Genomic DNA, 27,800 nt, shown 5'->3' with positions numbered 1-27,800 from the left:
AGCGCAAGAAGCGTTGGTGCTCTGGGGCAATCGGAACGTGGAGATAAGCATCTTTGATATCGATCGATGCAAGGAAATCTCCCTGGGACATTGAGGCGATGACGGAACGGAGGGATTCCATCCGGAACCGCCTGGTTTTTACGTGTTTGTTGAGAAGTTTCAGGTCCAGGACAGGACGGAAGGACCCGTCCTTCTTTGGGACCACAAACAAGTTGGAGTAAAAACCGTGGCCCTGTTGCTGAAGAGGAACAGGGACCACCACTCCTTCTGCCTTCAGGGTGCCCAGCGCCTGCCGAAGAGCCTCGGCTCGCTCGGGAGGCGGAGAGGACCGGAAGAATCGAGTCGGGGGACGAGAGATGAACTTATCTTGTAACCGTGAGAGAGAATGTCTCTCACCCAGCGGTCTTTTATTTGTGGCAGCCAGGTGTCGCAAAAGCGGGAGAGCCTTCCACCGACCAAGGATGCTACTAGAGGAGGTAGAAAGTCATGAGGCAGCCGCTTTGTTAGCGGTGCTCCCAATGGCCTTTTTAGGACGTGACTTAGACCGCCATGCATCAGAGTTCCTTTGTTCTTTCTGAGACCTTTTGGACGAGGAGAATTGGGACCTGCCCGCGCCCCGAAAGGACCGAAACCTCGACTGCCCTCTCCTCTGTTGGGAGAGGTTCTGCTTGGGCTGGGGTAAGGATGTATCCTTTCCCTTGGATTGTTTGATGATTTCATCCAGGCGCTCGCCAAAGAGCCTGTCGCCAGAAATTGGCAAACCGGTTAAACGCTTTTTTGGAAGCGGAATCTGCCTTCCACTCCCGTAGCCACAAGGCCCTGCGGACTACTACCGAATTGGCGGTCGCAACTGCCGTACGGCTCAGAGTCCAGGACAGCATTCATAGCGTAAGACGCAATTGCCGAGGTCTGGGAGGTAATGGAAGCCACTTGTGGCGCGGCCGCTTCAATTTTCGCTTGACCTGCTGATATAGCTTGTAGCGCCCATACGGCTGCGAATGCTGGGGCAAAAGAAGCTCCGATAGCTTCATAGATGGATTTCATCCAGAGCTCCATCTGCCTGTCAGTGGCATGTTTAAGCGAGGCCCCATCTTCCACTGCAAGTATGGATCTAGCCGCCAGTCTGGAGATTGGAGGATCCACTTTGGGACATTGAATCCAACCTTTAACCACTTCCGGGGGAAAAGGATAACGTGTATCCTTAAGGCGCTTAGAGAAACGCTTATCCGGACAAGCATGGTGATTCTGGATTGCCTCTCTGAAATCAGAGTGGTCTAGAAACGTACTCTGTGTACGCTTGGGGAACCTGAAGCGAAATTTCTCCTGCTGAGAATCTGACTCCTCCGCCGGAGGGGCTGAGGGAAGAATATCCAGCAACTGATGAATGGATGCAATAAGATCATTCACTATGGCGTCCCCGTCTGGAGAATTAAGATTGAGAGCGCTCCCAGGATCAGAATCCTGATCAGCTGTCTCCGCATCATCAACCAGAGAATCCCCCCGCTGAGACCCTAAACAATATGATGTCGAGGGAATTCTAAGCGGGCCCGCTTAGACGATCTGGGGCTAGGTTCTAAGTCCGAACCCTCCGTCTGGGATGTATGAGATACCCCGTGAGGACATTGTTGGTCCAACTGAGGGGGGTCAGGGAACAATGATTCAACAGAGTCCCTTTGCTGAGATACCGGTCTGGACTGCAAGGCTTCTAGTATCTTAGCCATAGTCTCAGATAGTTGATCCTTAAAGGCTGCAAACTCAGTCCCTGTCACCTGGACAGTGACAACAGGTGGCTCCCCCTGGGCCCCTCTTAGCAGAGGATCCGGCTGAGGAAGTGTCACAGGGGTCGAACACTGTACACAATGAGGGTCAGTGGAACCTGCCGGTAGCTGTCTTACATGCGGCGCAGGCAACATAATAAGCCTGTGTTTTGGCACCCCTGCCTTTTGTGGGCGCCATGCTATAGTTTTCCCTGAGTAACACAATAGGGTATATAGCCAGAAAGAACTGTGCTCATACAGTGTAAATTATATACAGTACACAAATAATGTACCAATACAATACAGCACCATGGGGCTAGCACCACATGTGCTGCTTACCAGCCGCCTAAGCGGTTGTGAGGCCACCAGAGACCGTGTCTGGGTCTCCGATGAATATGTCCCTCTCTGCAGCGTCGGTGGAGCTGACAGGAATGGCTGCGGCGTCCTGACAAGCTGAGGAAGCTGTGGGCGTGGCCTAGAAAGAGCGCGAAACGGGCGCTCATACTGTGCACAGTGAGGGGAGTGGAGCATGTAAATCATACTCCAGCCCTCATTGCTGCTCGCTCCGTGCAGCGTCCCGCCCTTCCCCTGCCTGTCAGGGCTGAGGGCGGGAGAAAAAAAGGGAAACTAGGCCGCAATGAAGCCGGGGACTGTAGTAATAAACGCGGCCGCCGTAAAAGCGCGGTCGCGTGAAAGTCCCTGGCGAACTACAAGTCCCAGCCGCGCCGCAGTGTCCCGTGGCAACGGCGGTCAGTGCGGTAGCCCTTACATATAAACACACTCAGCGACGCTGAGTGTGTAATGGCACATATAGACCCGGTCAGCGCCGCGGTCCCCGGTGCACTAGCACACCCAGCAAAGCTGAGGTGATGCCGTGCGCGGTCCCCATAGGGATACAGAGTACCTTTAAGATGCAGGGCCATGTCCCTGAACGGTATCGGCTCCTATCCATCAGGCTCCACAGGAGTTGTGGATGAAGCCCGGTCTCAGTGCCTGGAGACCGATAAGATCCCACTTCACCCAGAGCCCTAAGGGGGATGGGGAAGGAAAACAGCATGTGGGCTCCAGCCTCCGTACCCGCAATGGATACCTCAACCTTAACAACACCGCCGACAAAAGTGGGGTGAGAAGGGAGCATGCTGGGGGCCCTATATGGGCCCACTTTTCTTCCATCCGACCTAGTCAGCAGCTGCTGCTGACTAATCTGTGGAGCTGTGCTTGCATGTCTGCCTCCTTCGCACAAAGCAAAAAAACTGAGGAGCCCGTGGGAGCACGGGGGGTGTATAGGCAGAAGGGGAGGGGCTTAACACTTTTGAGTGTAATACTTTGTGCTGCCTCCGGAGGCATAGCCTATACACCCAATTGTCTGGGTCTCCCAATAGAGCGAAAAAGAAAAAAAAAGTGCACCTAATTGGTATCTCAACTAGTGGTGGGCAGATTGTAAAAGAAAAAAAAAAAAATTCTCAGGGAACTCAAAGTAATGATCAGGCCAACTCGGTAATCAAAAAAAAAAAAAGCAAGTGCGTTATACTTAGATTTCTGTGTGGCTGTAACTCTGCTTCCGGGTCGCACACACTCTTTCCAAGGCCGCTCATATTACCTTAATACATATGCACTGCCTTCCCAGCCCACCGGCATTCCAGGCAGCTCCGATTTGTTGCAGTCAGACAGCAACCCCAGCCTTTGTGACAGCGTGTCTGACTGCAAGCAATCAGAGGCTCTGTCTGCATCTAGATTGGTTTGAAAATAAATTAAAAAAATTGGCGTAGGATACCCCCATATTATGATACCCAGTAAAGATAAAGCATATGGCTACAGGCTGCAGTCCCCAGCCATGTGCTTATCTTGGCTGTGTATCAAAATAAGAGGAACCGCACTTTTTTTTTTTTTTTAAACAAAAAAAAAAAATCAGAACAAAAACCGGCATGCGTTCCCCATTCCCATTTTGATACACACACATGATAAAGTCGATGGCTGGTACTCTCAGACTGGGAAGGTGTGCCCTGGTGTGGTGGCAATCGGTGTAATAAGGGTTAATAACAGTTCACAGCTGCCACTAAGCCCTAGATTAGTAAGGGAGAGTGTCTATGAGACCCACCCCATTGCTAATCTGTAAGCAAAAAGAGATCGTGGAACATCGGTTTATGAGTAACTCCGTTTGCGAGCTTTTCGCTATATGAGCAAAGTGTGCTGTAAATGTCTAACTCCGTTTACGAGCAAGCTTTGCTGTACGAGCAAATAGTCACCGCACGCACTTCCGGTTCAATACTTTCACCACGCTCTGACCCGCTCTTGCAGTCCACACCCACTATGCTCACCTTACCTTCCATTGCCGGCCTACCGGTTCTTGTAGTTCGTCGGTACAGGATATCTAGGAATCTGGTAACTATCGCGACGATGGAGAAACGTCCACGGTCAGACACTACTCAAAGGCAGCGCACTGACCAATCAGAGGCAAGCGGCTCATGCATTTGACGTTCAGAAGGTCCGGCATCGCTCGCGATGGTTACCCGATACACATTTTGTACCAGCGAACTACAACAAACAGGAGGCCGGCGATGGAACGGAAGGTAAGGTGAGCATATGTGTTTGTGCGTGTGTGGCATGGCACAATAGGGGACCAGGATGGGACATTGAACAAGTTGTGGAACGAATTGTCAGCATTCCAATGATTTCCTATGGGAAATTTTGCTTTGCTCAACGAGTAACTTGGTTTACAAGCACACTACCAGAATGGATTGTTCTCATAAACCAAGGTTCCACTGAATACACAAACAATGAAAAAATCCTTTGACAAAATACAAAAAAATACCCACCCTCTTTCACAAAACACCCAGGTCCGACGTAATCCACACAAGTTCCCATGACGATTTCAGCTCTGCTACATCTGAAGTGATAGCACGCAGGCATAGAGTATGACCACCCGCTGTGAGCTTCAGGCAGAGAATGAGCTGCAGCGATGAGAGGTGACATCACTCAGGTTCCCACGGCCCTCCACCTATGACCTCAGGTAACCTGAACTCATTGAACTGAGTTATCTCATCTAAGTTGAGGTCACAGAGTTCACAGACCTGCATCTCCTGGCAGAAGAACAAGTTTTTTTTCCCCAAGAGATGCAGATTTGGTACGGAAACCATATTCATGCATTGAATCTTCACCTCCTGGCAAATAAAATGCATCAAAACACCATGCGGTTTGATGCGATTTTTTTTTGCCAGGTGTAGAGTTGGTGCAGGAACATGGTGTAAAAATGTCATCACTGAATCTGCACCCATGGAATCGTCGTGAGACCTTGTGTGGATGTCGGACCTGGGCATTTTTGGGGTTAATAAAGGGGTAAAAAGGGTGTTATTTTTATATTCTATTTCATCGTGAGACTGCATATGGATTACGTCAGACCTGCGTATTTTTGGAGTTAATAAAGGAGTTAAAGAGGGTGGTTTTTTGTATTTTATTTCAAATAAAGGATTTTTTGGGTGTTTGTATTTATTTCTTTTCACTTACAGATTAGTGTTGGTAGGAGGGGGTCTCACAAAGGCCTCAGATTACTAATCTAGGGTTTAGTGCCAGTTGTGGACTGTTATTAATCATTTGTTACCCGGATTGCCACAGCACCAAGGCAATCTTGAAGAGTAGGTTAGAGGTCCAGGATTGTTGCATTTAATGGATGCGCCCAGGGCGGCTGCAGGATGCTAATTTTAGGCTGGGGGGGCCCAATAAGCATGGCTCTCCACCTGAGAATACTAGCTCCCAACTTTCGGTTTTATCATGTGTATCAAAATTGGGGGTGTGTGTGTGACCGCAAGTAGTTTTTTTAAAACTTAATTTAAAAAGGAAAAAAAAGCCGCATACGGTTCCTTTAATTTTGATACACAGATAAGCACATGGCTGTGGGCTGCAGCCTGTAACCGTATGCTTTATCTGTGTTGAGAATCATAATATGGGGGAACCCTACGCCAATTTATTTTTACACCAATTTAGATGCAGACCATGCCTCTGATTAGTTGAAGTGACACAGGCTGGAGGTACGTCTGACTGTAACCAATCAGAAACACTGTAATACCAGTGCATGAAGGTAAAGAGCGGCCCCAGAAGTAGAGTAAGTAGACCTGGAACCAATGTACAGCCTTTCGGAGACCAGTAAGTATGAAGCGCTTGTTCTAATTCTTCTAGCCCTTTCTGCCACCATTTGTAAGCACCTGATTAGGGTCCCCATAGACTTATATGGGAACCAAGGTGCAGCCACATATCCGCTTTTTTTTGTTTTTTTTTTTAAACCCGGTTGGACTTATCACTAATCACCATCTCCAGAACAACCCAATCTATAAAACTGTCACATTATTACTTCCATATAGTGAACAATGTAAAATAAAACAACAAAAATGTTGCTTTTTCCATCATACTGGCACACGAAAAATTTAATAGCGATCAGAAAGTCAAACATAACAAAAATTATTAGAAATGAAAATGCCAAACCATCGCACAAAAAACAAGCCCTAATATGGCTCATTATCATTGATTTTAATGGGTCTGCAATTCTGGTACGTATAAAAACTGTCACATACGTACCAGAATCACTAACGCGTGAAAGAGACCTAAGGCTGCGTTCACATGTCCAAGAACGGATCCTGCAAATATCAATTGGCAAAAAAGATGTGCAAGCAGAACTTTGTCTGTTAAATAACGGATCAATATTTTTTGTAACACTGGAGTCTATGTAGAACGGATCCGTTAACATATTTATCCTCCATTTATAACGGATCCTTTACAAATTGAAGAAAAATGGATAACTAAATAGCAATCCGTTAACGGATCTGTTCTCCATAGACTGCAACGTTAAAAAAAAAAAAAAATATAAATAACAATATCCGCTATCAAACGGACAAAAAAAAAAAAAAAGTTGTGTTTGCACAACATTTTTGCCAAATTGATCTGTCCAGGATCTGTTCTAATGGACGATTACTGGACATGTAAAGTCAGCTTAAATCTAGTATCGCTGTAATCACACAAACCCATAGCGATCAGACTGATCACTAATACTGCACTATGAACCACATGGTGTCCCATTATTTTAGGTGCCTTTTTAGCACACAAGTGTGAATGACCACAGTTCTGAACATACCCAAAAAGATGAAAACAAGCAAAACAGATGCCAAATGGTGTCCGAAGTATCTCCATCTGCCTTATTGTAGCGAGTGGTTCAGTCAGCGTTTTTTTCTCAAATTACATTTTTGGGGCATTTACATGGAAACTCCGACGTAAGTGTTCAGTGCAGAACACAAGAATGTGATCACAGCCTTATACTAAAAGCAATCCATGCTCTGTACCCCAAAATGTTACCAACAAAACCTCTAACTTATCCTGCACAAAACCAGCCCCAGTCTGGTCCATCATCTGTCACTGGAAATATCACACTACTAGTAGAACAAAGACATGTTCAGCTCACCGTGTTTACTCCTTCTTGCGTCTTCCCTTGAGCACGGACAGGCACTGCCACGACCCAAATCATCCAGGAAAACAAGAAAATCCAGCTCTTCAGGTAAAGTGTAAAGACTTCAGGTTTAGGCTGTGTGCACACGTTGCGTTTTTTACCGCGGAAACGCTGCGTTTAGAACCGCAGCGTTTCAGTGGCAAATTGCATGCCTTCAGCTTTCCCAGCAAAGTGTATGAGAAAGCCGAAAAATCAGTGCACACGCTGCGTTTCTTTCCGCAGCGTTTTGGATGCCAAAAATCGGTGCGGAAAGAAAAGCAGCATGTCACTTCTTTTGTGCGTTGTGGCTGCGTTCTCTCCCCCATTGAATCAATGATGCGGGTCAGAACGCAGCTACACCGCAGTGAGCTGCTTTTTTGTTGCGGTCCGCGGCCTTTGTCGACACGCCAGAACGTGAGGTCAAGAGGTTTCCTGTTGACCTCACTTCCTGGCAAAGTCCAGGAAAGCCCCCGGTGTCACCAAAGTGCCCGCCCCGACCCCCCTCCCCCCTCCCGAAAATCCAACATGGCAGCGCGCACAGTAGTGCACCGGCCGCCCTGCTCCTATGATTTCTGTCGCATGTGGAATAACACATGCGACAGAAAAATGCCCCCCAGGCCCTGCCAGGTCACCCCCGGTATTCCCCCTTACCTGTCCGGTCGCAGCGCTGATCCCCCGCGGCCCCCTCCTCCTTCACAGTGCACTCCGGACGGTCACATGAGCAGAGCAGCTGACAGCCAGCACTGTGTTCAGAGAGCTGTGCTGGCTGCTCGCACTCTGCAGCTGTGACCCGGGGAGAGTGGGTGCAGATTTTTGGCACACACTCTCCTCAAATGGAGGGTCTGCCCTCCTAGAAAATGGGGGACACGTTCCCTGAACGTGCCCCCATATTCTAGAAGGTCCAGAGGCGACGTGGGACGTCTATATGGATTTCTGCGGACCCATTTTTTTCAAATTTTTTGATTAAATTGGAGAACAAGGGAATGATTTGGGGAGTGTTTTTTCTAATAAAAAATTTGTCATTTTTTTTTGCTTTTGTTTACTGTCAATTAGTTATGTCTGGTATCTGATAGACGCCGTGACATCACTAATTGCTGGGCTTGATGCCAGGTGACATTACACATCTGGTATCAACCCCATTTATTACCCCGTTTGCCAACGCACCAGGGCGCGGGATGAGTTGGGGCGAAGCGCCAGGATTGGCGCATCTAATGGATGTGCCACTTCTGGGGCGGCTGCGGCCTGCTATTTTTAGGCTGGGAAGAGTCCAATAACCATGGCTCTTCCCACCCTGAGAATACCAGACCCCAGCTGTCAGCTTCACCTTGGCTGGTGATCTAATTTGGGGGGACCCCATGTTATTTTTTTTTTAATTCTTTATTTATAAATAAAACAAAAAAAGCCTGGGGAGCCCTCCAAATTGATCACCAGCCAAGATGAAGTTGCCAGCGGTGGTTTGCAGGCTACAGCTGTCTGCTTTACCCTGACTGGCTATCAAAAATAGGGGGGACCCCACGCCATTTTTTTCATTGTTTTTTTTTTTTTTATTGGATAAATACTAAGCTAGGCACCCTTTAGTGCCACATGAAAGGTACTAAAGGTGCCAGCTTAGAATATGCAGGCGGGGGTGGGACGTTCTATATATTTGACATCCATTCATCCATTGACGCTTTTTAGGTTGTGTGCCCACAATCAGGGTTTGCAGCGTTATGGGCGCTGAGTGTTTTCCCTGTGTCCATAACGCTGCGTTGTGCAGTAGAAGCACAGTGGAAGGATTTTTGGAGATCCCATGCCCACTGTGCTTCTTTTCTCCGCAGCATAAACTGACCTGTGGCGCAGCTTCCCGAGCCTCAGCATGTCAATTTATGCTGCGGAGACGAGAGTGTTCTCTGCAGGTAGAATAGAGCTAAAGTCCACAGCAGCCTGAACCCAAATCGTGGGCATGGGCAGCTGCAGGAAGGCTGGCACTGTGTACTAGACGCCGTGTCGCTGGATCATGGCCAAATAGCCTTAGGCCTGTTTCACACGTCAGTGATTCTGGGACGTTTGTGCTTTTTTTTTAAATGTACCAGAATCACTGACATACGCAGACCCATTATAATGAATGGGTCTGCTCACACGTCAGTGATTTGTCATTGCACGTGTCTCCGTGCAGCGTACCTGCGTGTGCGTGATTGCCGCACGGAGACATGTCCATTTTTTTCTGGCATCACTGATGTTCCACGGACCACGCAGTGGTGTGGTCCGTGAAACACGTGCCAGAAAAAAACGTGCTTTTAAAATAAAAATCATTTTAACTCACCCGGCGTCCAGCGATGTCCTCTGCAGCCCGTTCTCCCTGCTGCTTCTGAGCCGGCTCATTATTGTCGCGCATATTCATGATGTGCGACACAGCCGACCCGGAAGCAGCTGCTGCGGGGGTCAGCGCCAGCCGGATTCTGCACCGCGGGAGCGATCAGCACCATGGAGAGCGGGAGCGCGCACAGGTGAGTTAATCTCTAAGTGCAATCACGGGCCACGGAGAACGGAGCCCGGATTGCACTTAGACAACCCATGTGTGCCGTGATTCACGGCACACGGAGGGACATGTGCGTGTTTTACACGCCAGTGAAAAACGTCAGTGTTTTTCACTGACGTGTGAAACGGGCCTAAAAGTGAGAATATTGTTGCTACAGCAACATTTTGGGTGAAGTAGCTGTGGATTCAAAATGCTTAATATACTCCTGAATAAAATCCTTGAGGGGTGCAGATTCCAAAATGGGGTCACTTGTGGGGGTTTTCTGACGTATAGGTACCCAAGGGGCTCTGCTAATGTGACATGGTGCGCGAAGTTTATTTCAACTTTTCCAAAATTCAAATGGTGCTCCTTCCATTCCAAGCCCTCCCATTTATCCAAACAGAATGTGGAGAAGGAAATGACATCACAGGTTTTTTTTTTCCAAAGGTCTGTGTTCAACCAACTTTATTAACACGGACAAGTCTTAAAAAACGCACCATGAAAAACGCATGAAAAACGCATGCGTTTTCGATGCCTTTTTCTCAAAAAGCATTGTTTACAATTCTCCCCTCTGCCAGAGGGTGCGTTTTTTTCCGCGCTGAAAAAAAAGCAATGTGTGCACATAGCATGACCAGCGCTGGTCATGCTGTTTTGCCTGCATGTGAAAATAAACCTGAAGTCTTTACCTGAAGAGCTGGATTTTCTTGTTTTCCTTCATCTTTTAACCCTGTGTAACTTTTTTGTATAACTGACAAATTTGCATCTAATAACAATAAATTACATTTTTACCACTAATATGTTATATTTCCACGTCCCAATGTTATAAAATTCTGTGAGGTGCCTGTGGGTTCAAAATACTCACTACACCCCTAGATGAATTGCTTAAGCAGTGAAGTTTCCAATATGGGGTCACTTTTGTGGGTTTCTGCAGAGTTTGTACTTCAGAGGCTCGGCTAATGGAGGCCACAATCTATAACAGAATCTGCGTTCTAAGGCTATGTGCCCACGCTGCGGATTTACCGAAAATCTGCAGCAGCGGCACTTCCAAGCCATTTCAATGGCATTTTGGAAATGCTGTGTCCATGCTGCGGATTTTTCCGCTGCGGATTTGCCGCGGATTTTGATGCGTAAAAATCTGCAGCATGTCAATTATTTGTTGCGGATTTTGGGTATAGAATGGGGAAAAAAAAAAAAAAAAAAAAAAAAAAAAAGAAATCCGCATCAAAATCTGCGGCAAATCCGCCGCGAAAGTCGCGGATTTTCATGCAGAAAAATCCACAGGTACATTCTACCGTGGACACATAGCCTTAGGCTATGTGCGCACTTTGCGTCGAGGTAGTTGCAGTTCAAAAAGCATCCTTTGGCAGAAAGGACAATGCTTTTGGCTTTAAAAATGCATGTAAAACGCAAAGAAAGTAGCCTACGCGCACCTTGCGGTTTTCATGAGTTTTCAGTGCTTTTAGAAACGCTGCAGTTTTGTATTAAATTGAATGGATGGGAAACGCAGCCAAAATGGCAAAAACAAATGACATGTTGCTTCTATAACCCCTTCACGACCAAGGACGGATCTATCCGTCATGGAACGTGTGCAGTTAATCCCCGCCCCCCTCCCGTGGGCAGGTCGCGGCGATCTGCGCACATATCAGCTGTTTTCAACAGCTGACATGTGTTCCTCCATGTTCCGAGTGGAATCGCAAAAAGCTGTATTTATGTCAAATGTTTGCGTGAGCTTTTTGCATTTCTTACATATTTCATGCTGTTTTTTTTTTTTTTTTACACAATATAAATATATATTATATATATATATATATATATATATATATATATATATATATATATATATATATATATATATATATATATATATATATATATATTACACACACACACACACACACACACGGTATATGTATTATATAGGCCTACTGAAGAAATTAAAGTGCCTGAGACCCAGCCTGTCAGATCCTTACAGCAGGATCTAACAAGCCACCAGATGACCTCAAGGTACCATGGCAACCATTGGCACCCATGATTACATTTGCGTTGTGAGGATGGGGAGGGGAGATTCTGTTAAAGGGGGTCTTTTAAAGCACCAAGCCAGCATTTTGTTGTTTTTTTTTTTCAGCCCTGGAGTGACACTTAACATCTAAGTCCCCTGCCTCCTGTCATACACTTACCTTCTGTCAGCTTTACCTTCTACAGATTGTTGCACCTAGAAAATACGGGCTCCTTCCAGGTTTGTGGGCGCTACTTGCTTGGTTGCTGGGTATGATGTTTGCTTTAGTCTACCATAATCATGCAAGGAGGAGCTTCTCCACACCCTCCTTCACCCCCCCCCCAACCCCCCTCATCTGGAGGGTCTTAACCCTAGACCCTTGCTTCTATTATAAACAATTCCAGAACCACGTTGACTTAGAAAAATGTTTATTCTGGCTGGAAACTTCAGACTGCATTTTGAACACGCCTCCTCACCCCCATCATCTCATAGAGGCGTGTTGAAATGATGTCATACCTGAAAGAAGCCAGTACACTCTAGCATCTACCTTTTACCAATGCCACTCCAGTCCCGCAGAGACATCTTGTGACTTCTCATTGGTTGGAAGTCAGAAGTGATATCACAAGCTGCCAATGCAATTTTTGCAAAAACGAGACTGACCAGAGCAACGCTGGTATCACATGAAGCTGTTGGAAGAAGTGTATAACATAGGGGACTTAAATGTAAAGCACCACTCCAGCAGTGCAAAAAAAAAAAAATGCTGGAGTGTTGCTTTAACTGCTTTTTTAACCACTTTGATGCCACGGTTGACTATGGCATTTAAGGGGTTAATGGGCCCCATCAGTCTCAAAATTTGTCAGCTGCAATTTGCTGGATTCTCACCCATGGGGGGGGTTGCTATATACTTGAGCCTCAGCATTGGGAAAAAAGCAGTGCTCAGGATTATGGCTCCATACTGGCTGCCGTGAAAAAGGTGTATTGGCAGTCTTTAAAGGGTTAATTTTTTTTTTTACTGTCACATTCCGAATGTTCTTACTTTTTTGATTGTTTTGTTTACAGAGCTGTATGAAGGCTTGATTTGTAAAGAGTTGTAGTCTTATTGCTATCATTTTGGAAAACATGACTTTGGGATCCCTGTCAAATTTTATAAAATCAGGATGTGAGAAAAAAAAACAAAACAAAAAAACCCAAAAAACAGTTCAAGCATTGAATTTTTTTCTGTACAAACGATTCACTTACCATATGGCCGTTACAGATGTGGAAACACAAAACATGTTTGATTTTGGAGGGGGGGAGGGGGGTGTTATTTTTACAACTTAAAACGTTTTTGGGAGTTATAGGGTTTCCGAGAGGGAGACACTAGTGTTTACAGTAGTATAAATATTGAAAAAGTAGGTCACTTATGCACGGGAGCACGTTTGCTGAGTGGTTAGGTCTATGGCCTTGGATTCAAATCCCACCAGAGACATATGGAATGAGTCTGTATGTTCTCCCTATGTTTGCATGCATTTCCTCCCACACATACTGATAAGGGATCTAGATTGTGGACCCCAATTCATTTTCACTGCATAGCGTGCATGCTCACAAGGAGACATGTAGCCTCTGACTCACAGTGGTTCTGAAGCAAGCACATAGATGAAATGAAAAAGGAAAAAAAAAAATGCAAAAACCGCAGCGCGCACACAAGGCCTTAAGGCTGCTTTACACACGATATCGCTAGCGATCTCGTTAGCGATGTGACACGCCCAGATCGTTTTTACGATTTGCAGAAATCGCTCATAGGTAGTTTTGTAGCGGTCACACGTACACATCTCACAAACGACGCTACATCGTTCAGCGATATATTGTTTGACCAAGGCGGTCGTGTGGATGTTGTTCATCGTTTGCAGGGTGTCACACGTAGCACTATGTCTGCTGCGATCCAAACGACGAACAATATTTTATATTTATATAAATATATATATTATATTTATATAATATTACGAAACTGAACGACGTGTCAACGATCAATGATTTTCACCCTATTTGCGATTGTTCGGAGACGCATGTAGGTGTCACACGCAATGATGTCGCTAATGATGACGGAAGTGCGTCACGAAAACAGTGACCCCGACGACATATCCTCAGATAAATCGTAGCGTGTAATGCCGCCTTAAGGGTATGTTCTCAAGATCAGTGTTACTTGTGTTTTCCCTGTGTCCAAAACCCACAAGCAAACTGGATAGGATTAATAAAAATCTCATATCCACTGTGCTTTCTTTTTATGCTGCATAAACTGATCTGCGGTGCGTTTTTCCCAAGCCACATCATGTCAATTTCTCAGGCGAGAATGCTCCGTTTTCTGTGCGGATTTTATCCATGGTACGGATTTACCTAATGATGTAAATTCTAGGAAGTTTCTTAAACAAAACAGCTTTATTTAGTGTGACACACCAAACAGATAAACTCAAAGTCAAAAATGCACACAAAAACCCAATAAAAAAACAAAACAAAAAAAAACCCATAACGCACGTAATCTAAGGTGCGGAGATGGTGCAGCATCAAACACTCAACTGATCCTAAGTATGTACCCTAAAGGCTGCTTTACACGGTATGACAGATTGTGAAATTGCACAATCGATCGTACCCGCACCCGTCCTTTTTGAGTCACGGGCAAATCGCTGCCCGTGGCGCACAAAGTCGGTAACCCCCCGTCACACGTACTTACCTCCCGTCCGACCTCGCTGTGGGCGGCGAACGTCCACTTCCTGGAGTGGGAGGGACGTCCGGCGTCACACCGACATCACACGGCAGCCGGCCAATAGAAGCGGAGGGGCGGAGATGAGCGGGATGTAAGCATCCCGCCCACCTCCTTCCTTCCACATAGCCGGCGAGAGCCGCGGGTCGCAGGTAAGCGAAGCGGCGTGTGCTACCCCGGGAACGATGAACAATTAAATTAAACGATATTATGAAACCTAGCGAGCAGTACACGACTCACGATTTGTGAGCGATACTGCGTCGCAAGGAGGTGTCACACAGGCCGGCATTGCTTGCGATGCCGGCCTGTGTGACACCACCTGTGCGTCACAAAAAACGTGACCCCGACGATCTATCGCACGATAGATCTTCTGGTGTAAAGCAGCCTTAAGGCTATGTCCATTGTCCGCACTTTGCGTCGTCCTAGTTGCAGTTCTAAATGCATCCTGTTGCAGAAATTGCTTTTGCCAAAGTTTCTTTTGACCACAAATTCGCGGTAAATATGCGTTTTTACCACGTTTTAGTCGCGTTTTTTACATGCTTTTCCATTGCGTTTAGACAGATGCATTTTGAACATAAAGACACTGCTAAATAAAGTTTAAACAGTCAAACAATGAAGAAAAAAGGGAAAAAAAAAGGAAAATTATTGAAATCATAACGAAAATAGTTATATTTCATAGAATTATAGTGGTTTTATACTTATTATGGCTAAAATAGCAATAAAATAATATTTTACATTAATTTAATTGTCGGATTGTGTGTGTAAAGGGACATATTATACCATTATTTTGATGTCAGAAAAGCAAGCGTTTATGTAGTCCAAAACGCATGCTTTCTGCAGGCAAAAAGCATGTAAAACGCTGGAATTATGATGTTGCTTGCTTTCAACAACTTCTCTTTGACTTCAATGTTAGCAAAACGCAGCCCAAATGGCAAAAACAATTGACATGCTGCTTCTTTGAACGCTGAGTTTTTGCCCAAATTTATGCAAATTAAACGCAACGTTTTGAACTGCAAAGTGCGGACTAGAAATCCACTTTTCCCATAGACTTTGCTGGAAAATCAAAACGCATGTGTTTTGGCACGAAAACGCGGCAGTTCAAAACGCTGCAGAAAAGCAGGTGAAAACGCAAAGTGCGGACACAGCCTAAAACTGCAGGGAGCCAAGCCTAGCAGGCAACACATCAGCCTACAAATTGCAATCAATTCATAGGGGCAATATTGGGCGCAGAAAGTGCCGCACCCCTGCCAGCGTACGGCATGTGTTGCCATCAGTCTACACAAGAAAGATGTAAATCGGCTCACCAATCCAGCAGAAGCAAAAGATCCCATTTCCACAGCAGGAGCAAAATTAAAATAGTAGTAGATCCAACACTTTTAAATAGCCTTTATTTTCATCTCAGTAAAACCTTATCAGGAAAAAAAAAATAATAGTATAATCGTCAGAGGAAAAATCCCAGAGTTGAATGCAATAAATTATACCTTAGATTGCACTTCTCTCTGGGAGTTTTGGTGATTATACCATTTTTTGTGATACGGTATTAAAGGAGTGAAAATAAAGAGTTTTTTTTTATTTAATTTTTGAAGTGCTGGATCAAGTACCATTTTCGTTCTGGTCTCGCCGTGATGGCCTGATGGGGAGTTTGTAAGGTGAAACAAATGGCCTGTATACCGTATTTTTCGTTTTATAAGACGCACCCCAAATTTAGAGGAAAAAATAATTTATGTTAAAACGATTGTCCATCTTATAATGCTAGTGAGTCTTAAACCTAACGCTCACCAGGTTGGAGCAGTGATGGTGAAGCGGCTCAGGAAGGTCACAGGAGGCAGGGTCAGCGATGCTGTGGTCTCGGAGGGGGGTGTTGAGGCTCAGGAAGGTCGGCAATACTGCTGGGTCGGGCGGGTGCAACTGAATACCCCAGGTATGGCTTACCAGGGTGACTGTGGTGGAGCAGGGTCATAGGATGCGTTCGGGGGTATCGCGGCGGGCGCCATTTATCTGCGGGTAGGCTGCAGAGCTGTCACAGGACAGGGTGTGTCGGCGGCAGGTGAACTTGATCTGACTGTGGGCTCTGATGAATTGCCCACGGTGATGAGATGGACTTCAAGAAAATGGCCACGGACGCGGCGTATGTGAAGATCGGATTCCGTGGCTATTTTCTTCAAGTCCATTGCATCAATCTGCGAACGCGCCGCCTCCCATTTTCTTGAAGTTCAGCCTGTCAACCGCTGGCGATTCAGTTGAGCTGGCAGTCAGCTTAATGCATCCTCTGAGCCTCTCTCCCATGACTCCCGCTCGACCACGGCCGCCCTGGTAAGCAATATCCGTTTTGTAAGATGCACCCCCACTTACAAAGCGAAAAATCCAGTAATTTTTAACACAACCAAATTGTAAAAATTATTTTTAGCCCCAACTATATGCATTTAAGACAGATAGATATACCGTAGAGCAGGGGTGGGGAACCTTTTTACTGCCGGGGGCCATCTGGAAATTTCTACGAACCATCGGGGGCCGCACAAAATTATCAATGTGAAAATTACCCCGCTACATTTGGTCAAGCAATTAATTAACTCACCCCTATTGTGGTGGCCAGAGATGCTTCTGTTTGGCGCAGCGGTTAATTTTAGGTGATATTGATCATGTTGCTTCTCACAGCTGCTTTTCCAGGATTGTCTCTGTCTGGAGCAGTCAACTCTTTGTGATTAATAAGATTGGTAAATCATATACATCACAACTGACACTGGGACTGCTGTATATATATATACATCACAGGAGGGGCTGGGGGCATATACATCACATAGGAGACGCTGGAACTACTGTATATACATCACATAGGAGACGTTGGGACAGCTGTATATATATTAAAGGAGATGCCCCAGGCCCTCCTGTGATGTATATGCCACCAGCCCCTCCTGTGATGTATATGCCCCCAGTGTCTCCTGTGATGTGTATGCTCCAGCCCCACCTGTAATATATACATTACAGAAGACAATGGGGCATATACATCACAGGAGGGGCTGGGGGCATATACATCACAGGATATATGCCCCCAGCCCCTCCTGTGATGTATATTTCCCCAGTGTCTCCTGTGATGTGTATGCTCCAGCCCCACCTGTAATATATACATTACAGGAGACAATGGGGTATATACATCACAGGAGGGGCTGGGAGCATATACATCACAGGTGGGGCTTGGAGCATATACATCACAGGTGGGGCTGGGAGAATATATACGTCACAAAAAAGGCTGAGGACATATACATCACTGGGAGGCATAGATATGGCTTTGGAGCGCAGACAGCACGGGGGGGGGGCACGGACAGCACTAAGGGGGGCACGGACAGCATTGGGGGGGAATGGACAGCAATAGGGGGGCACGGACAGCAATAGGGGGGCACGGACAGCAATAGGGGGGCACGGGGGAAACTGACAACACATGCAGAGCCCAGACATTGCAACGGGGGCGAAGACAGCATGGGGGAGCATGGACATCACTGGGGGCACAGCACTGGGGGGTGGGGGGGGGGAAGTCACACAGCTCTGGGGGAGTGGGGGCCACACAGCTCTGGGGGAGTGGGGGCCACACAGCTCTGGGGGAGTGGGGGCCACACAGCTCTGGGGGAGTGGGGGCCACACAGCTCTGGGGGAGTGGGGGCCACACAGCTCTGGGGGAGTGGGGGGCACAGACCTAGTGGAGGGGGGGGCACACAGACCTAGTGGAGGGGGGCACACAGACCTAGTGGAGGGGGGCACACAGACCTTGTGGAGGGGGGGCACACAGACCTTGTGGAGGGGGGGGCACACAGACCTAGTGGAGAGGGGGGGCACACAGACCTAGTGGAGAGGGGGGACACACAGACCTAGGGGAGGGGGGGCACACAGCCCTGGGGGCCACACAAACCTGGGGGCCACACAAACCTGGGGGCCACACAAACCTGGCAGACACACAACCCTGGGGAAGAAGCACACAACCCTGGGGAAGAAGCACACAACCCTGGGGAAGAAGCACACAACCCTGGGGAAGAAGCACACAACCCTGGGGAAGAAGCACACAACCCTGGGGAAGAAGCACACAACCCTGGGGAAGAAGCACACAAACCTGGGGAAGAAGCACACAACCCTGGTGGAGCGGACACAGAGGGAGCAGGCACACGGCAGCTGGGAAATGAGCACATAGCAGCACAGTGGGAACAAGCACACAGCACAGTGGGAGCGCACACGGGGGAGCGGGTGCGGAGGAGCTGGCACAAAGGAGCGTGCACGGGGGAACTGTAACGGAGAAGCGGGCAAGGGTGAGCGCGCACGGAGAAGCGGGCACGGGGGAGCGAGCACGTGTTAGCTGGCACACAGCACGGGGGAGCGCGCACAGAAGAGCTGGCACGCAGCAGGGGGGGGAGCGCGCACTTACTAGTTGAAGCCGTCAAACTGCTGCTGGGCTTCTGTGGGACGGGACGAAAGTGTTAACCCCGCCCACAAAATAAGTCCTCCTGAGCACACACGCGCACTGACCAGCGTTCAGTAGTGAACGCTGAATGCGCGTCCTCGTAGCGCGCATGGGGATTTAAAGGGCCGGTAACCGGCAAGACGCGGCTGCTGGCAGAGTCCCGGGGGCCGTACAAAAGGTCTTTGCGGGCCGCATACGGCCCGCGGGCCGGAGGTTCCCCACCCCTGCCGTAGAGAAATATAGCTATAGATATAGATATTTATTTAATTTTTTTTTTTTTTAAGTCCCCATAGACCATTTAACAGAAATCTTCCAGGCAGATGATGGCTCTGATATTTGGCCATGACCTGCCTTGAACAGCCACCCAAGGAGCAGAGCTTTGCTGCCCCATTGCTGCTAACCTTTTAAATGTCATTGATTGTTTGTGGGACAAAAAAAAATATATAAAAAAAATAACAATTTTTTTATTTACACAAAAGAAGCAAAAAAACAATACAACCAATGCATGTTTTGTATTACCATGATTATACTGACTTGAAGAATAAATACTGCCAGGTAATTTTTACTTCATCATAATGACTATTGCAGAATTGCTTTGTTTTTCCAGAAAACATGGAATTTTTTCCCTGCCTTCGAGACATCACATAATAGAGTGAATGGTGCCATTTATAATGTACAACTTGTCCTGCAAAAACCAAAACATGACTTCATATGGCTATGCTGACATGAAGGGAGAAAAAAAAAAAAAATATAGCTATTGGAAGTAGAGGAATAAATAAAAAGAAAATAACAGTGATGCAAAGGGGTTAAAAGAAGGACAATTCCTTTTTCAAAAGCCATAATAACTGGTTGCCCGTCAATAGCTTCAGTGCTGGATGAATCTACCACAGGAAAAATATCACAAAGCTTGGAGACACCAATCCTAAGGATACATGTTCCATGCACACATTTTGCGCCAAAACTCAGCTAAACCCAAAAAAAAAAAACAATACACCACTCACAAAGTTAGGAATATTTGGCTTTCTGGTGAAAATTCAGGATGATCCTAAAATTCACTAACCTTTTTAGATGAACTTAAAGGGAACCAAACATCAGCATTTTCCTATATAAGGTGCAGCCAGTGCAGTACTGGCACTATCAGGCACAGTGTGTACATACCATCAGGGGGCAGCTCGGGTGTTTAGGCAGTGAAATCCAACTTTATAAAAGTTTGAAAAATCAAGCACTTTTTGATTGACGTGTGCACCTCTCTCCTAATGTCCGGGTGTGTTATGCACGTGTATCCCCGCCTGTTCCTCCCTCTCTCCTAAAGTCCGGGCGGGTTATGCACGTGTATCCCCGCCCCCCCCTCTCTCTGGTTGTATTCAAATTTCTCTCTTCAGAAACATGGCACCGGAGTTGGCACCTGCGCATAGCGCTCATCTCCGGCTCCATGTTTCTGAAGCCCGCAGTAGCTAGTATTACCTGCAGTTACGATATCGTGCCGCCCCAGGACACCGTGCCAGCACAGCAGCCGCCTAGGACACCGGGACGCCACAGGAAAAAGCCGACAGAAGCCTGCCAGCGACATCGGGGGTCAGGTGAGGTAAGTTCAGAATGGACTCACATGACCCCGTGACGGCAGTGCTGCGAGACCCGGTCACCGTGTCCTGGGGCGGCACGATATCATAGCTGCAGGTAATACTAGCTACTGTGGGCTTCAGAAATATGGCGCCGGAGATAAGCGCTATGCGCAGGTGCCAACTCCGGCGCCATGTTTCTGAAGAGAGAAATTTGAATACAACCAGAGGGAGGGAGGGAGGGAGGAAAAGGGGGGGCGTGGATACACGTGCACAACCCGCCCGGACATTTGGAGAGAGGTGCACACGCCAATCAAAAAGTGCTTGATTTTTCAAACTTTATAAAGTTGGATTTCACAGCCTAAACACCCGAGCTGCCCCCTAATGGTATGTACACAATGTGCCTGATGTGCAGCCAGTGCAGTACTGGCACTCTTATACATGAAAATCCTGATGTTTGGTTCCCTTTTAGGGAATCTGTCAGCAGGTTTTTGCTACCTTATCTGTCTGAAGCGGATGACGTCATCCACATCGCCAGGACAAATCTTGTGCCTGCGCAAATAACTCGCCAGTTCGCAACTGTTTTTGGCTCTGCCTGCAATAGGGCACAGTAAAGTATGTCTGCACGAGCCAGGAATATGTCTGCACAAGCGCGAGATTTTGACCACCTATGTGGACGGCGAAAAGAGGGACAGGAGGCACAGATTAGAACACCCATTGGGTCAGACAATTTACATACCTTTATAAAATCTTTCGCCATGTATTTGTGAGGTCTATGGAGGGGGGAGGGGCTGTTAGATTTAGTTTAGAAAGTTAAAATCTGGTGACCGGATCACTTGAAAGGGAATCGGTCACCACATTTGACCTACCTAAGCTATTAATAAGGACATGCTGAAAAATGTCTTCCCTGTATGTCTCATATCAGATGCCTTGTTGTGGAATAGCTTTTATCACTTGATATAAATGAGCTTTTTCAGGCTATGGGGCGGACGCCTCCAGAGCTTATTAGAAAATAGAAGGGGCGTTACCAGTGTGATGGCCGCTCTCTGCAGAGCTGTGTCTAATTAGAAGGGTACGGTTCCACTTGCACATAGCTTGTGATGCAAGCATCGGAAGCAATATGCTAATGACCCTCTGATGCAAGCATCAGCTGAGGGTCATGTGACTGATGTGATCTTGTCATCGTATCACAGCTGCGGAGAAGAGTGAGGGGGCACTTTCTCCCCATCTCCTCACCTGCATGTCTCGCCGTACATCGCACTGCTCTCGGATTATATGTGACTGCAGTGTGATGTTTCACGCGCTCTCATAGACTTGTATGGGGGTGCGTGTGCCGAGACTCGCTGCCAAATGAAGCATGCTGCAATTTATTCTGAATGAAAAAAATCAATCGTAGATGGACACTGCCCCATAGCTTTGCACTGGTGTGAGTGCAATCCTACGTTTTATTTTGGATTGCACTCGTCTGTGCAAAATGCAAGTGGAACCGAGCCCTAAATGACACTTCTGCAGGTGCCTCTCAGCCTCCAGCTTGCAGACAGGGTTGAGAGCTGCACAAAATGTGTTTGTATCAAGTCAAATGTCATTTCTCCTGTTCTGTGTCAGTTACTTGTCTCACACTAGTGACGCCCCTTTTATTTATAATAATCTCTGGAGGCGGAGTTATCTTCCAGGCAGCGTCCGCCCCATAGCCTGGAAGAGATCATCTATATAAAGTGATGAAAGATGATTTATCCAGAATAAGGCATCTGATATGAGAGAGACAGGTATGATTATTTTCAGCATTCTATAAGCTGTATGTCCATATAAGGCTAAGTTCACATTTCCGTTGTTTTGTATCAGTCACATGCGTTGCTTGACGCATGTGACTGATGCGTTGTACAACGGATGACAAGGAAAAGAATTTCATTGCGGACTCCGTTGTGTGCGGGAGGGGGCGGAGCCGAGCGGGGGGCGGAGCCAGGCGCTGAGGATGTCAGTGGCAGTGCTGTGGTCTGCATGGCTGGGGACAGGTGAGTGTGTGTGTGAGTGTGTTTACACATGCGGAGTGCGGGAGGGGGCAGAGCCAGGCGCTAAGGATGTCAGTGACAGTGCTGCGGTCTGCATGGCTGGGGACAGGTGAGTGTGTGTGTGAGTGTGTTTACACATGCGGAGTGCGGGAGGGGGCAGAGCCAGGCGCTAAGGATGTCAGTGACAGTGCTGCGGTCTGCATGGCTGGGGACAGGTGAGTGTGTGTGTGTGAGTGTGTTTACACATGCGGAGTGCGGGAGGGGGCAGAGCCAGGCGCTGAGGATGTCAGTGGCAGTGCTGTGGTCTGCATGGCTGGGGACAGGTGAGTGTGTGTGTGAGTGTGTTTACACATGCGGAGTGCGGGAGGGGGCAGAGCCAGGCGCTAAGGATGTCAGTGACAGTGCTGCGGTCTGCATGGCTGGGGACAGGTGAGTGTGTGTGTGTGTGAGTGTGTTTACACATGCGGAGTGCGGGAGGGGGCAGAGCCAGGCGCTGAGGATGTCAGTGACAGTGCTGCGGTCTGCATGGCTGGGGGACAGGTGAGTGTGTGTGTGAGTGGTCGTGTTGACATGCGAGGCGAGGGAGGGTGAAGTGCTGGTGAGCAGGTGCTGCAGGGCTGCAGGCTGACTGGAGAGTGTGCAGTGTGTGTGTTACAGCATGCGGGGAGTGCGGGGTGGAGTGGGGCAGAGCAGAGCGCGTGAGGATGTCAGTGACAGTGCTGCGGTCTGCATGGATGGGGACAGGGGTGTGTGTGTGTGTGTATATACATACATGCAGAGTGCGGGAGGGGGGCGGAGCCGAGCAGGGCCAGGCGCTAAGGATGTCAGTGGTAGTGCTGCGGTCTGCAGGGCTGGGGACAGGTGAGTATGTGTGTACACATGTGCGAAGTGCGGGGCCGAGCGGGGAAGTGTCGGCTCCCTGCACACGTAACCAGACTAAATATCGGGTAAAGCAAAAGCACCCGATGTTTACCTTGGTTACGGGCGTACACTGCTTAGCGCCGGCTCCTTGCACTGTAACCAGGGTAAATATCGGGTAACCAAGCAAAGCTAATGACGTGTGCAGGGAGCCAGAGAGCATGCGCAGCGAAATACGACGGATTGCACTGCTCAAAAAACGTTACAGGCTGCGTTCCTCCCGCCCGGCGGTCAGTTGTTCCACGACTGATTAGTCGGGCGGAGGGTGCAACGCAGCATCAGCAGTCACAATCCGCCGCTCATACAAGTCTATGGGAACAACGGAATCTGCTAAACGGATTCCGTTGTTTACCAGAGCAGCGGATTGTGACTGATACAATTTAATGGAAGTGTGAACCTAGCCTTAATAAGTTACATAGGTCAAATGTGGCGACAGATTCCCTTTAACCACTTGACATTTCTTGTAGCAAATTGGTAGGGGTGATGGGCGTTGGACCCCCACCAGTTTTATATCACCAGCCTAGACAACCCCTTTACTTGTGACCCAGTAAATCAAGACTGACCTGCTGCACCAGATAGTCCTGCTGAACTTTGTCTTGCACTCTTAGCGTTGTTACTCGTGCTGGCATGGCTCCTCTTCATGTTATCATCCTGTTTCCAAAGGAAAGATTATACATTTATTAACAGCCCCCACATACGAATAATACTACATGCATATTCTACACACACCACCCCAACCCACACACCAATAATGCATGTATATACATGCAATATACACATCCGCCCGCGATATGGGCGCATTATACACATCCGCCCGCGATATGGGCGCATTATACACATCCGCCCGCGATATGGGCGCATTATACACATCCGCCCGCGATATGGGTGCATTATACACATCCGCCCGCGATATGGGTGCATTATACACATCCGCCCGCGATATGGGTGCATTATACACATCCGCCGGTGACATGGGTGCATTATACACATCCGCCGGTGACATGGGTGCATTATACACATCCGCCGGTGACATGGGTGCATTATACACCCCCCCACCACTGACATGGGTGCATTATACACCCCCCCACCACTGACATGGGTGCATTATACACCCCCCCACCACTGATATGGGTGCATTATACACCCCCCCACCACTGATATGGGTGCATTATACACCCCCCCACCACTGATATGGGTGCATTATACATCCCCCCCACCACTGATATGGGTGCATTATACATCCCCCCCACCACTGATATGGGTGCATTATACATCCCCCCCACCACTGATATGGGTGCATTATACATCCCCCCCACCACTGATATGGGTGCATTATACATCCCCCCCACCACTGATATGGGTGCATTATACATCCCCCCCACCACTGATATGGGTGCATTATACATCCCCCCCACCACTGATATGGGTGCATTATACATCCCCCCCACCACTGATATGGGTGCATTATACACCCCCCCACCACTGATATGGGTGCATTATACACCCCCCCACCACTGATATGGGTGCATTATACACCCCCCCCCACCACTGATATGGGTGCATTATACACCCCCCACCACCACTGATATGGGTGCATTATACACCCCCCCACCACTGATATGGGTGCATTATACACCCCCCCAACCACTGATATGGGTGCATTATACACCCCCCCACCACTGATATGGGTGCATTATACACCCCCCCCACCACTGATATGGGTGCATTATACACCCCCCCCACCACTGATATGGGTGCATTATACACCCCCCCCACCACTGATATGGGTGCATTATACACCCCCCCCCACCACTGATATGGGTGCATTATACACATTTGCCGGTGACATGGGTGCATTATACACCCCCCCCACCACTGATATGGGTGCATTATACACCCCCCCCCCCCACCACTGATATGGGTGCATTATACACCCCCCACCACTGATATGGGTGCACCATACAATCCACTGGTGACGTGTGTTATACACAGTCGCTGGTGACATATCTCTATTATACACACATCCCAGATATACGCAGTACTAGTGTCGCTTCTGCGCACACCGCCTCCATGAACCCCTTGCTGGGAGCTGTGGCGTCCCCCAATTTCCGCGCCATGTATTAGAGACTTCTGCTATAAATGCTTTCGCGCGCTTTCTGTAGTCATTGATTTGACCAGACCGGTCCCGCCACTGCTCGGGAGCGACATTATCTGCACCAGCTGCAGGCGCCATCACATACGCACCGGAGCTGTGAAGCTTTCGTATGAACCGCTCCCACTCCGTCGTCAGCCGGTCTCCGCCCCACAGTTGGCTGCTGAGAAGGAAGAGTCTCCAGTCAGTAGCGGGAAAGCCTGGAGAGGGGCGGGTAATCTGTGAGTTCCACCAATGAGCGCTTGGTTGGCGAGCGTACCTGCAGGATGCACGTGACATTTGGAGGTACAGTCCACGTGTTATGTATCGGCCTCAGAAGTGAGAGTGATGGGGTGAATGATGAGCTGTGGTGCATGGCATTGTATAGCGTGGAATAAGGGCGTATAAAGGACACAATGTTTATGTTATGTGTAGTGTCCTGTGTTATCAGCCAGGCAGACAGCGCCTGCGTATTGGTTGGCAGGAGTCCCAGATTTTTTTGGATGAAATGTCCCTTTCATGTAAACCCCTGGATGGCACGGGGTGGGGGATGGGGCAGATATGTTGGCAGCTATCTGCTGTCATGATCCTAGCTTATATTTCACTGTTGGCGTCGCTCCAGAAATCTGACATCTCGTTTATACAAGTGTCCCCACCTTTGTGTTTGTCACGTTTTTCTGGCCGTCAAAATTGATGCACCGCGCAGGAATCCGCTGCAGTCCGTCACCCTTGTAATGTATGTCTATGGTGCTGGATTCCGTCGTAATCCGTCTTACGACGGAATCCTGCGCTGGATTCCGTCATGCTCTACTGAGCATGCCCAGCAGGTTTGGCACACCCCTGTGAAAGGAATCCTGTGAAAAACACATCCGTTGCATCAGTTGACAACTACAAAACGACTGATCCGTTGCTGACTGACCTGACGGATTTAAAACAACGGAAGTGTGAACCTAGCCTAAGGGCTCATGCGCACGTTGCGTACTTAGGCCGGGTACACATATCCGGCTTTTCGCTGGTTTACAGATGTGGCGCATGCCAGTACAGTATGATACAGTACAGTGGCAGCGCCGCAACTTTTGGGTCACATGCTCCGGTCACATGCTGTACACTGGTTGTGCTTGTTGCGCAACCAGTGTACTGTATACACTGTACTGGTGTGCGCCGCATTCGTCAAACCGGCGAAAAGCCGGATATGTGTACCCGGCCTAAACATGCATTTGCACTGTGTCCTGTGTCCCCTGCACAATTTATGTAGACTGTGCATGACACGTGTGCACGTTGCTTATATGAACGCAGCGATTAGGGTGCTAAAATGTTGACCCAAATCCGTGCATTCATTTATGCAGTGTTTCTGCAGCGATTTGACGTGCACATGTGCCCTAAAAGATAGAGATCCAGCAAACGATCTTCTAAAAGTCCAAAATCTTTATTGTCCAAAAATTAAAATCATAGGAATGGTAGTACAAAAAACCAGTAAGCCATTGATATAAAAAAAACCAGACGCGTTTCAGAAGTTATTCCTTAGTCATTGTTCCTGGTCACCCTTGTGTTTGGTGCCACCCTGGCAAACAGCTGATCTGTGAGATACAGGAGTCTACCAGGACAGGGCGCACCGTTCTGAGACCATGCTTGGAAAAGTGACATCCCCTCAAAATGCTGTGATGGCGGAGTGAGAGACCAGACCGTCTATTATTATTATTATTATTTATTTATAGAGCACCATTGATTCCATGGTGCTGTACATGAGAAGGGGGTTACATACAGAACACATATACAAATTACAGTAGACAGACTAGTACAGAGGGAAGAGGGCCCTGCCCTTGCAGGCTTACATTCTAAAGGATTTTGGAGAGGAGACAGTAGGTGGGGTGTAGGTCGGGCGGCAGCTCCGCACGGTGGTCGGGCGGCGGCTCCGCACGGTGGTGAAGCAGTGAGGTCATTCAAGGTTATAGGCATTTCTGAACAGATGAGTCTTTAGGTTCCGTTTGAAGTTTGCAAGTGTAGTAGATAATCTGACGTGTTGAGGCAGCAAGTTCCAGAAGACTGGGGATGCTCAGGAGAAGTCTTGGAGGCGGTTGCATGGGGAGCGAATGAGAGAGGAGGAGAGAAGGAGGTCTTGGGAGGACCGGAGGTGACGTGTTGGAGTGTAGCGAGAGATTAGTTCAGAGATATATGGAGGAGACAATTTTGTGGATGGCTTTGTAAGTCAGTATTAGTAGTTTGAATCGGATACGATGGAAGATTGGGAGCCAGTGAAGGGACATGCAGAGAGGAGAAGCAGG

At 48.0% G+C, this 27,800-nt stretch overlaps 2 protein-coding genes across 2 annotated transcripts in view; one reads left to right on the top strand and one right to left on the bottom strand.

Annotated features, from left to right (window-relative positions):
- OIP5 (Opa interacting protein 5) overlaps positions 1-25,733 on the bottom strand; it is a 30,978-nt gene extending 5,245 nt beyond the window's left edge. Inside the window, exons 1-2 of the mRNA XM_075315502.1 lie at positions 25,632-25,733; positions 23,951-24,038 (exon numbers count right to left, since the gene is read on the bottom strand). Of these exons, the coding sequence (XP_075171617.1) occupies positions 23,951-24,029 (79 nt within the window). The 5' untranslated portion in view covers positions 24,030-24,038; positions 25,632-25,733. The remainder of the gene's footprint in view (positions 1-23,950; positions 24,039-25,631) is intronic.
- Positions 25,701-27,800, top strand: part of GTPBP3 (GTP binding protein 3, mitochondrial) — a 110,398-nt gene continuing 108,298 nt past the window's right edge. Inside the window, exon 1 of the mRNA XM_075315487.1 lies at positions 25,701-25,824. The gene's annotated coding sequence lies outside the window, so the exon portion shown is untranslated. The remainder of the gene's footprint in view (positions 25,825-27,800) is intronic.

This window comes from Anomaloglossus baeobatrachus, chromosome 1, assembly GCF_048569485.1.
Source record: "Anomaloglossus baeobatrachus isolate aAnoBae1 chromosome 1, aAnoBae1.hap1, whole genome shotgun sequence".
Taxonomy (NCBI): domain Eukaryota; kingdom Metazoa; phylum Chordata; class Amphibia; order Anura; family Aromobatidae; genus Anomaloglossus; species Anomaloglossus baeobatrachus.
This window is presented reverse-complemented; position numbering and strand designations above follow the sequence as displayed.